At 25.9% G+C, this 12,338-nt stretch overlaps 1 protein-coding gene across 7 annotated transcripts in view; it reads right to left on the bottom strand.

The window, feature by feature from the left end:
• The window catches only part of SLO2 (slowpoke 2), a 744,153-nt gene that overhangs the window by 319,628 nt on the left and 412,187 nt on the right, over positions 1-12,338 (bottom strand). For 2 of the 7 annotated variants that reach the window (XM_075310163.1, XM_075310164.1), the window contains exon 1: positions 8,626-8,855. The exons of the other annotated variants lie outside the window; for them this stretch is intronic. In XM_075310163.1, the coding sequence (XP_075166278.1) occupies positions 8,626-8,855 (230 nt within the window). Of the gene's footprint in view, positions 1-8,625; positions 8,856-12,338 lie in introns of those variants that run through there. 7 annotated transcript variants of the gene reach the window in all.

The raw sequence follows: 12,338 nt of genomic DNA on the forward strand, positions 1-12,338 counted from the left end.
TTGCGGTAACGCTTGCCGATGGCAAGGTATCTTAAAACCTCCTAACACCATCTTCTAAATTGTATGTAAGTCCATACGTGGTATATATTAAATCAAAAAAGATCGATCCAATACGTATATAATTCAGTTTGACAAAGTAGACATAAAATTTTGACGAAATTTTCTACAGAAATAAAATTTTAACAAAATTTTCTATAGAAATAAAATTTTCACAAAATTTCCTATAGAAATAAAAATTTTGACAAAATTTTCTATAGAAAGAAAATTTTGACAAAAAATTCTACTGAAATAAAATTTTAACAAAATTTTCTATAGAAATAAACTTTTGACAAAATTTTCTATAGAAATAAAATCTTGATAGATTATTTTTGGCTCGAGTGGCAACCGAATAAAATTTTAACAAAATTTTCTCTAAAAATAAAATTTTGACAAAATTTTCTATAGAAATAAAATTTTCTATAGAAATAAAATTTTGACAAAATTTTCTATAGAAATAAAATTTTGGTAGATTATTTTTGGCTCTAGTGGCAACGATGATTATGAACCGATATGGACCAATTTTTGTGTGATTGGACCAATTTTGGTATGGTTGTTAGCGACCATATACTAACACCACGTGCCTAATTTGAACCGGATCGGATGAATTTTGCTCCTCCAAGAGGCTCCGGAGGTCAAATCTGGACAATGTTTTATATGGGGGCTATATATAATTATGGACCGATATGGACCAATTCTGGCACGGTTGTTAAAGATCATATACTAACACCATGTTCCAAATTACAACCGGATTGGATGACATTTGCTTCTCTTGGAGACTTCGCAAGCCAAATATGGGGATCGGTTTATATGGGGGCTATATATAATTATAAACCGATGTGGACCAATTTTTGCACGGTTGTTAGAGACCATATACCAACATCATGTACCAAATTTCAGGCGGATCGGATGAAATTTGCTTCTCTTTGAGGCTCCACAAGCCAAATCTGGAGATCGGTTTATATGGGGTCTATATATAATTATGGACCGATGTGGACCAATTTTTGCATGGTTGTTAGAGACCATATACCAACATCATGTACCAAATTTCAGCCGGATCGTATGAAATATGCTTCTCTTTGAGGCTCCGCAAGCCAAATCTTTGGATCGGTTTATATGGGGGCTATATATAATTATGGACCGATGTGGACCAATTTGTGCATGGTTGTTAGAGACCAAATTTCAGCCGGATCGGATGAAATATGCTTCTGTTAGAGGCTCCACAAGCCAAATCTGAGGGTCCCTTTATATGGGGGCTATACGTTAAAGTGGACCGATATGGCCCATTTTCAATATCATCCGACCTACATCGATAACAACTACTTGTGCCAAGTTTCAAGTCGATGGCTTGTTTCGTTCGGAAGTTAGCGTGATTTCAACAGAAAGTTTATTTACTTCACACTCCTTCTTTAACTTATATTGGAAATAAAGATATAAATATCGACAAATGGCTTTTCGAAGTCGGAAAAACAAAGTCATTATTGTGTAGTCTTAAAAATCGCCAAATCACCTTTTGGATTTTTTGATTTACCAAATCGAGTCAAATCGATTAATCGATGTTGGTCAAAAGCGACTAATTTAATTTTTATAATGACCAACAAAAAATCGAAAGTCACTATGTCCGTACTTGAGAATCTCAAAACTTAAAAAAGACTTCGCTAAAATTCGAAGTCATTTTTTTATAGTAAAAATTTTAGACACAACTATTCACGCTTTGCTAATGAATTTCTGGGATGCTCGTTTGAGCGTTATCTTGAAATTCGATGTTTTTGTTTTCTTTATGGTGTTTTGAAATCAGGTAAACCAGTATATCTTATTTCTTCTTTACGGTTCTTTATTTATTTATTTATTTATTTATTTATTTATTTCAGTCTATGGAATAACAAAAATTCCTTACAGACTAGGACTTAAAACTAAAAATATATAATATCTAATAAATTAGCGAATTTTTCTTGAATACAACAAGGACCACTCAAATACTCATTGAACATTTCAACCATAATATTCTGGATCAATCGTTTTCAATTCGAGTTACCAGACTGTGGAACTCCTTACCTCAAAACATAAAACAATTATCGAATAGTGTTCATGTTTTCAAAAAAAGTTAATATCCCATTTGTCTCACAATCTCTGTGAGACAGAGATTGTCAATGACTATCTCTGTCTCACACTTGTTTATTATTTTTTTTTAGAAATGTGCATTGAGGATTTTGCTAGATTTTTAGATTTTTAAGTTTTTTTTTTATAGTTTAAGAATTTTTCGTGTTAGTGCCTTAGCAATTTTTGATGTATGATGTATTTTAAATCTCATGATTGCTCTTCTTTATATATCTATCAACATATGGCCCATGGGGGCTCAGTTTGATTAAATAAATAAATAAATAAATAAATAAATAAATAAATAAATAATATAGAAATACAGAATATAAAGGGTGATTTGTTAAGAGCTTGATAACTTTTAAAAAAAAAAAAACGCATAAAATTTGCAAAATCTCATCGGTTCTTTATTTGAAACGTTAGATTGGTCCATGACATTTACTTTTTGAAGATAATTTCATTTAAATGTTGACCGCGGCTGCGTCTTAGGTGGTCCATTCGGAAAGTCCAATTTTGGGCAACTTTTTCGAGCATTTCGGCCGGAATAGCCCGAATTTCTTCGGAAATGTTGTCTTCCAAAGCTGGAATAGTTGCTGGCTTATTTCTGTAGACTTTAGACTTGACGTAGCCCCACAAAAAATAGTCTAAAGGCGTCAAATCGCATGATCTTGGTGGCCAACTTACCGGTCCATTTCTTGAGATGAATTGTTCTCCGAAGTTTTCCCTCAAAATGGCCATAGAATCGCGAGCTGTGTGGCATGTAGCGCCATCTTGTTGAAACCACATGTCAACCAAGTTCAGTTCTTCCATTTTTGGCAACAAAAAGTTTGTTAGCATCGAACGATAGCGATCGCCATTCACCGTAACGTTGCGTCCAACAGCATCTTTGAAAAAATACGGTCCAATGATTCCACCAGCGTACAAACCACACCAAACAGTGCATTTTTCGGGATGCATGGGCAGTTCTTGAACGGCTTCTGGTTGCTCTTCACTCCAAATGCGGCAATTTTGCTTATTTACGTAGCCATTCAACCAGAAATGAGCCTCATCGCTGAACAAAATTTGTCGATAAAAAAGCGGATTTTCTGCCAACTTTTCTAGGGCCCATTCACTGAAAATTCGACGTTGTGGCTCGTTAGTAAGTCTATTCATGATGAAATGTCAAAGCATACTGAGCATCTTTCTCTTTGACACCATGTCTGAAATCCCACGTGATCTGTCAAATACTAATGCATGAAAATCCTAACCTCAAAAGAATCACCCTTTATAAAAAAATTTTGTGAAATTTTTCTATAGAAGTAAAACTTTGACAAAAATTTCTATAGAAATAATATTTTAATAAAATTTTCGGTATAAATAAATATCGTTTTGTTGAAATTTTCTAAAGAGATAAAAATTTTAACAAAATTTTCTCTAGAAATAAAATTTTGAAATTTTCTTAAAATTTTCAATAGAAATACAATTTTTAACAAAATTTTCTATAGAAAGAAAATTTTTAATAGAAATAATTTTTTTTTGAAATTTTTTAAAGAAAAATAATTTTGTACAAATTTTCTATAGAAATAAATTTTGACAAAATTTTCTATAGAAATAAAATTTTGACAAAATTTTGTATTGAAATAAAATTTTCTATAGAAATAAAATTTTGAAAAAACTTTCTATAGAAACAAAATTCTGACAAAATTTTCTGTAGAAATAAAATTTTGACAAAATTTTCTATAGAAATAAAATTTTGACAAAATTTTGTATTGAAATAAAATGTTCTATAGAAATAAAATTTTGACAAAATTTTCTATAGAAATAACATTTTGACAAACATTTTCTATAGAAATAAAATTTTGACAACATTTTCAATAGAAATAAATTTTGACAAAATTTCCTATAGAAATAAAATTTTGACAAAATTTTCTATAGAAATAAAATTTTGACAAAATTTTCTATAGAAATAAAATTTTGACAAAATTTTGTACTGAAATAAAATTTTCTATAGAAATAAAATTTTGACAAAATTTTCTATAGAACTAACATTTTGACAAACATTTTCTATAGAAATAAAATTTTGACAAAATGTTCTATAGAAATAAATTTTGACAAAATTTTCTTTAGAAATAAAATGTTGACAAAATGTCCTATAGAAATAAAATTTTGACAAAATAAAATTTTGACAAAATTTTGTATTGAAATAAAATTTTCTATAAAAATAAAATTTTGAAAAAATTTTGTATAGAAATAAATTTTGACAAAATTTCCTATAAAAATAAACTTTTAACAAAATCTTCTATAGAAATAACATTTTGACAAACTTTTCTATAAAAACCAAAATTTGGACAAAATGTTCAGTAGAAATAAAAATTTGACAAACTTTTCTATAGAAATAAAATTTTGAAAAAAATTTCTATAGAAATAATATTTTAATAAAATTTTCTGTATAAATAAATATAATTTTGTTGAAATTTTTTAATGAAATATAATTTTCTACAAATTTTCTTTAGAAATAATATTTTGACAAAATTTTCTATAGAAATAAATTTTTACAAAATTTTCTACAGAAATAAAATTTTGACAAAATTTAGTATTGAAATAAAATTTTCTATAGAAATAAAATTTTGAAAAAAATTTCTATAGAAATAAAATTTTGACAAAATTTTCTGTAGAAATAAATTTTGACAAAATTTCCTATAAAAATAAACTTTTAACAAGATCTTCTATATAAATAAAATTTTGACAACATTTTCTATAGAAATAAAATTTTGACAAAATTTTGTATTGAAATAAAATTTTCTATAGAAATAAAATTTTGACAAAATTTTCTATAGAAATAAATTTTGACAAAATTTTCTTTAGAAATAAAATGTTGACTAAATTTCCTATATAAATAAAATTTTGACAAAATTTTCTATAGAAATAAATTTTGACAAAATTTTCTTTAGAAATAAAATGTTGACAAAATTTCCTATATAAATAAAATTTTGACAAAATTTTCCAAAGAAATAAAATTTTGACAAAATTTTGTATTGAAATAAAATTTTCTATAGAAATAAAATTTTGAAAAATTTTGTATAGAAATAAAATGTTGACAAAATTTTCTGTAGAAATAAATTTTGACAAAATTTCCTATAAAAAAAAAAAAAAACTTTTAACAAAATCTTCTATAGAAATAACATTTTGACAAACTTTTCTATATAAACCAAAATTTGGACAAAATGTTCAGTAGAAATAAAAATTTTACAAACTTTTCTATAGAAATAAAATTTTGAAAAAATTTTCTATAGAAATAATATTTTAATAAAATTTTCTGTATAAATAAATATAATTTTGTTGAAATTTTCTAAAAAGAGATAAAAATTTTAACAAAATTTTCTGTAGAAATAAAATTTTTAAATTTTCTTTAAATTTTCAATAGAAATACAATTTTTAACAAAATTTTCTATAGAAAGAAAATTTTTAATAGAAATAAAATAAATTTTGTACAAATTTTCTATAGAAATAAAATTTTGACAAAATTTTGTATTGAAATAAAATTTTCTATAGAAGTAAAATTTTGAAAAAATGTTCTATAGAAATAAATTTTGACAAAATTTCCTATAGACAAAACTTTTAACAAAAGCTTCTATAGAAATAAAATTTTGACAAACTTTTCTATAGAAACAAAAATTTGGACAAAATGTTCAATAGAAATAAAATTTTGACAAACTTTTCTATAGAAATAAAATTTTGAAAAAAATTTCTATAGGAAAAACTGTTGACAAAATTTTCTATAGAAATACAATGTTTAACAAAACTTTCTATAGAAAGAAAAATTTTGACAAAATTTTGAATAGAGATAAAATGTTGACAAATTTTCTATAGAAATAAAATTTGGCAAAATTTTCTATAGAAATATCATTTTGAAAAAATTTTCAATAGAAATAAAATTTTGAGAAATTTTCTATAGAAATAAAATTTGGCAAAATTTTCTATAGAAATAAAATATTGAAAAAATTTGCTACAGGAATAAAATGTTGAAAAAATTTTCTATAGAAAAAAAATGTTGACAAAATATTCTATAGAAATAAAACTTTGACAAAATATTGTATAGAAATAAAATTTTGACAAAATTTTCTATAGAAATAAAATTTGTGAAAATTTTTATAGAAATAAAATTTTGTTCACATTTTCTATGGAAATTTTATTTTCTTAAAATTTCTATAGAAAGACAAAGTTTTCTATAGAAATAAAATTTTTACAAAATTTTTTAAAGAAATAAAATTTGGCAAAATTTTCTATAGAAATAAAATTTGGCAAAATTTTCTATAGTAATAAAATGTTGAAAAAAAAAATTTCCTATAGAAATAAGATTTTGTTGAAATTTTCTAAAGAAATATCATTTTGACAAAATTTTCTATAGAAATAAAATTTTGACAAATTTTTCTATAGAAATAAATTTTTGATAAAATTTTCTATAGAAATAAGAGATTGACAAAATTTTCTATAGATATAAAATTTTGACAACATTTTCTATAGACATTAAAAAAATATTTTTTGTCTTCAATAACATAATAAATTGATCTAATTAATTTTTAATTGAAATGTCTTAAATCACAGTAATGATAATACCAATTAAGAAATTAATTGTTAATTGATTTATTTTAATTTTTCAGTTAAAATCAATTAAATTGAATGTTTTTGTTTTTTAACTCAAAAATTCTGACAAAAATTTCTATAACAATAAAGTTTTGACAAAAGTTTCTACAATTTTTTTTACATATAGAAAATATTGCATTACTTGGTTGCATTATATATCAGCCACTCTATTGAGAGTATATGAGAGTAGGTAAATGGATTTTGACCAATCAATTTTTTGTAAAAAAGGGAGAAAATCAAAGTAAATTTTTTGTTGTCTTAAAAGTCGAAAAATCGCCATTGGAGTTTTGCCAAATCGAGTAAAATCGATTAATTGATGTTGGTTAAAATCGACTAGTCAACTTTTTATAGTGACCAAAATCGACTAAGCTTTTGTTATGCTGAAAATTCATTATAAATATTCAAAAAAATCTAAAATCTAGAATGTCAAAAAAGGGACTTTTTCAATTTTTTTTTTTAAACTCGAAAAGTCGATTTTTTAAATTTGGGAAAAATAGGGAAGTGGAAATGTCGAAAGCGGAATGCTATATAACATAGATCTTGTTATTTTGAATATTCTTTAAAAATCAAAAGCCACTATGTCTATAATAAACTTTTTAAGAATCGCAAAAATTCGAAAAGTCAATTTTTTAAATTTGGAAAAAATAGGGAAGTGGAAAAGTCGAAAGCGGTATGTCATATAGATCTTTTTATTTTGAATATTCTTTAAAAATCAAAAGCCACTATGTCTATAATTAACTTTTTAAGAATGGCAAAAATGAAAAGACAACTTTTTAATATTTTTTAAAAATTCAGCTCCTTCAAATATTTAGGGGGAAAAAATCAGAAATTTGAAAACTCCACTTTCATAAAAGATGAAAGCCGTCTCATTCAAATTTCAACTTTATAAAAATCGAAAAGTTGACTATTCGGAAATTTTGAAAATGTCGAATAGTTGACTTGTTGATTCTCATTACTATTTAGCCTAGTTAATTAATTGAAGTTAGGCAATGTTCGTGTTATTTATATAAACTACACTGGTAGAAAATATTTTGTAATGTTAACGAAATTTTGCATTAAAATTGAGTCAACGAAGCAATGTCGTAAATACAATGAAATTATTCATTATTATAATAAATTTTTGAATTTATTAATAAAAATTTGCATTTTATATATGAATATTTTCAATATCTTAATGAAATTTTTTTTTTAATAAAAACAAAAACAATTTTTATGAAATTTTCTTTGTGTGTAGACTTTGTATCGTTATGGGCAAATTTATTCATATTCAATAAAATATTCCTCATCATGCTATAATGTTTTCGCCAACGTCGAACTATTATTATAAATTGTTATGTATTATTATGTATTTCCCATTATTAACAATAGAATAATTACAAAATAATTAATAAATATTTACTTACTTACACTTTTGTAGCTCGAGGCTAGAAATTTAAAAATATTGGCAAATTCTTTGTTGACAAATATAAACATACCTGTAATGAGAAAAGAAAATAAACACAAGTAAACAATTAGTTGATGATTCAAATAATGAATTAAATGTAAATAAAGAATTTAAAATAATTTAATGTTGAGTTTAGATAAAAATTCAAGGCCTTATCACAACCACCACCAACCTTTCGTAGAAAATAGTGATGTCTTTTAAAGTTTCTAAAAAAATATATATATTTTTTAAAATTTTAAAATAATATCTAACAATCCTTTCTTAGTAAATGATTATGTTTTTTCTTTAATTATGTGGATAATTATTTTTTTTTTAATTTTAAAATAATAATTAGCATTTTTGTTGTTTTTCAAGGAGGGCTTCATTTTTCCTGAATGATCTGAAATTTATTTGATTTTTTTTCTTGTATTAAACGGCCTTCTTACCTGGGTATCTGTAATGCTATTTCATCTAGACTATCTGATGGACTCATGGGTGTCTTTTCGAAGAGACGACTCGGTGCTAATGTCAAATGCCCCGTTGAATCACTGACACAGCGAAACACTTTGGCACCCCTCCTATGACGTTGCTGTTGGCGCTGGCGTTCGGCACGCTTTTTGCGTTTACTCTCCTCAGCACGCTGAAGATTATGCAAGCGGAAGAAGAACATTGACATTCTATATAGAGATTGTTAGATGCACCAAAAGATTTTTGAATTGCAGATTTTTTTTTTTTGGTTTTGAGTCGATTAGATTTTTTCGATTTTCCGAGGGATTTTTTGATTTTTTTTATTGGTTCGAATTTAACGATTGTTTGGTTATTTCGTTTGGTGAAAGCATAAAAAGCAATTTAGATGAACAGCCAAAGACATGAGAAGAATTTCAAAAAAAAAAAAACAAAAAAAAGCATTTTGAATGGACCCAGCATTCAATATGTTGGGTATTGTTTTTTTTATTTTGTTTTCAATTTTCATTTCCATTTTCATTGTCATGGCATACACATGGATATTGGCATTTTTTTCGAATTTCCATTTTTTTAAGATTTTCAGGTGAAGTCTTTCGAATAATAGGTTTTAATAAAGTGCAGGAATTTTTTTCGAGTTATAGTTTAATTAAAGAAAAATATTATTTATCGATTATTGGAAGATTCTTTTTTTTTATAAATATTACAAAAATATTTTTTAAAGCATATCACAGTGTAATTGATTTTTTTTAATACTGGGAGTTTAAATTGTAGGTTTTGAAAAGTGATATTTAGTGTGGAAAAACTCAACAAGCATATATAAACATGCAAAGCCAGAGGAAAAGAATTAAGAACAAAAAAAAAAATAACTAAAAAATTCAACGAACATTTATAAAAAAATTAAGTGACTAAAGTAGAAAATCGAGCATTGATCCTGCCTTGTCAAAATCGGCTATAATTGAGACCGGAATCCTGCCAACAACAAATTCAAGGACAGATGGACGGACAAGCACTAAGGACTAGATCGAGTCAGGAGGTGAATCTAAATCATATCGATCGATTTATTGGATCTAAAATCAATAAAATCTGGTAGACACATTTTATTTTTCAGACCAAAGTTCAGTGTTGCCAGATTGGGGGGTTTCCCCCCAAATTTAGGGGTTTTTCATGTTTAGAGGGATTTTTAGGGGTAACATCTATTATGTGGATTGGTTTCGAATAAAGAAACCTTTAAGCCATAAAGTACACGTCACACCCTATCTTCCGATATCAAAATATCCTGGGCAAAATTGAACAGTGGGATATTTTTCCTTATATTAATCCATCCAAGTTAGTACTTTTCCATTAAATTTGATAAAACACAACTTTCTGGATTGGTTTCGAATATAGCGACCCTATATCCAGAAAGTACACGTTACGCCCTTTCTCCTGATACAAAAAAATCTTGGGGGTTTTTCTTAAGATTTGGGGGGGAAGAATCATAAATTACCTGGCAATACTGCCAATGTTATTTATGCCCCCAGCAAAAGAATTGGAAGTTATTCCACAAACATTTCTTTTTAAAAGCATCCCGGGATCCCCCATCAATTTTTCCATTTCTGATGAAGTTTTTAGACCAGTCTTTGGAAATTCGCTATTTAACCTTTTAAAGTCAAAATTTAAATTTTGAACAATTAAACAACAATAAAAATAGAATTAAGAAATTCAACCATGCGGGGATTTGAACCTTGGCCAGTTTTTTTGAGAAGATTTCACAGAAAAAATTCACGAAAATTTTACGAATTAAAATCTTGATTGAGTTTTTTTTAAATATTCAATTAAAATTTTAATTGATTCAACAAATTATTTAATTGAAACAAAAATCAATAGCAACAAATATAAACGGCCAGGCCGAATCTTACACGCAAAGAAAAAAAACGTTTGGAAAACGTGTACCGAAAACGTTTTTCTTTTGTTAGAGTTTTTTGCATTGCTTCGAAAATTTTAAACTTTTATCACCAAAAAATTCGTTTGTTACAAAGTTTTTATTTTTTCAATAAAAAAATTTATTTTTGAAACAACAACAGAGTCCATTTCGTTTATATCAAACACTCTTCTTTTCTGACACATTTTAACACACATTTTACAGTTCAAAATTTAATATAGTACAATGTAATGTTGAACATTTTTTTCGGAATCTTCCGAACATATGTAGAATGTATGTAAAAAAAAAAAAAAAAAAAAAAAAAAAACTTTGGTCGAAGCAGGGATCGAACCCACGACCCTTGGCATGAGAGTCAGACGTAGCAACCACTGCTCCACGGTGCCAAACTAAATGTTTGTTTCTGTTAAATAAACTTTGTTTATTCGGTTCGTGGGCGCCGCAAGCTATGCTATATAAATATAACTTATATGGATATTTATCTCTTGATGACCATAACAGGTACATAGCTCAGTGGTTAGTGTGTTGGCTTACAAAGTGCATGGTCCGCGGTTCGATTCTCCGTCCAGGCGAAAGGTAAAAAATTTTAAAAATTTATAAAATCGTATAATTTCTTCTACATTGTTTGTATTACAGAAAAAGGTGCTAAGAACTAAAAATCTTCGTGGAAGTGAGAAAGATGTGAGGGAAAATGCAATTAGCCAGAAAAATTTTTTTTTTGAGTTAGTCTTTATGAAATTGTTTTTACATCCTGGAAAAGAATAAACGTTTATCACAAAAAGTATATACTTTTCTTCCAAATACACTTCCTTACAGCGAAAAGCAAATGAGAAACGAACTTTGTTTGTCTAAAATTTCGTTTGGGAGGAAAGAATTATTTTTTTGCGTGTATGTACCCTCCATCATGGATTGCATAGAAACTTGTACTAAAAACTGTCATCCACAATCAAATTACTTGGGTTGCGGTAACACTTGCCGCTAGCAAGGTATCTTAAAACTTCTTAACATCGTCTTCCAAATTGTCAGTTAGTCGATACGGGGTACATATTACAAAAACAAAGGCCGATTAAATATGTATATAATTCAGTTTGATAAAATTTTCTATAGAAAAATAATTTTGACGAAATTTTCTATAGAAATAAAATTTTAACAAAATTTTCTACAGAAATAAAGTTTTAACAAAATTTTCTCTAGAAATGAAATTTTGACAACATTTTGACAAAATTTTCTATAGAAATAAAATTTTGACAAAACTTTCTATAGAAATAAAATTTTGACAAAATTTTCTATGAAAACAAACTTTTGACAAAATTTTTATATAGAAATACATTTTTTAACAAAATTTTCTATAGAAATAGAATTTTGACAAAATTTTCTATAGAAATGAAGTTTTGACAAAATTTTCTATAGAAATAAAATTTTGACAAAACTTTCTATAAAAATAAAATTCTGACAAAATTTTATATAGAAATAAAATTTTGACAAAATTTTCTATAAAAATAAAAATTTGACAAAATTTTCTATAGAAATAAAATTTTAACAAAATTTTCTATAGAAATAAAATTTTGACAAAATTTTCTATAGAAATAAAATTTTGACAAAATTTTCTATAGAAATAAAATTTTGACAAAGTTTTCTATAGAAATACCATTTTGACAAAGTTTTCTATAGAAATACCATTTTGACAAAATTTTCAATAGATATAAAATTTTGACAAAATTTTCTATAGAAGTGAAATTTTGTTGCAATTTTCTATAGAAATAAAATCTTAACAAA

The sequence above is a fragment of the Haematobia irritans genome, chromosome 5, assembly GCF_050003625.1.
Source record: "Haematobia irritans isolate KBUSLIRL chromosome 5, ASM5000362v1, whole genome shotgun sequence".
Classification (NCBI taxonomy): domain Eukaryota; kingdom Metazoa; phylum Arthropoda; class Insecta; order Diptera; family Muscidae; genus Haematobia; species Haematobia irritans.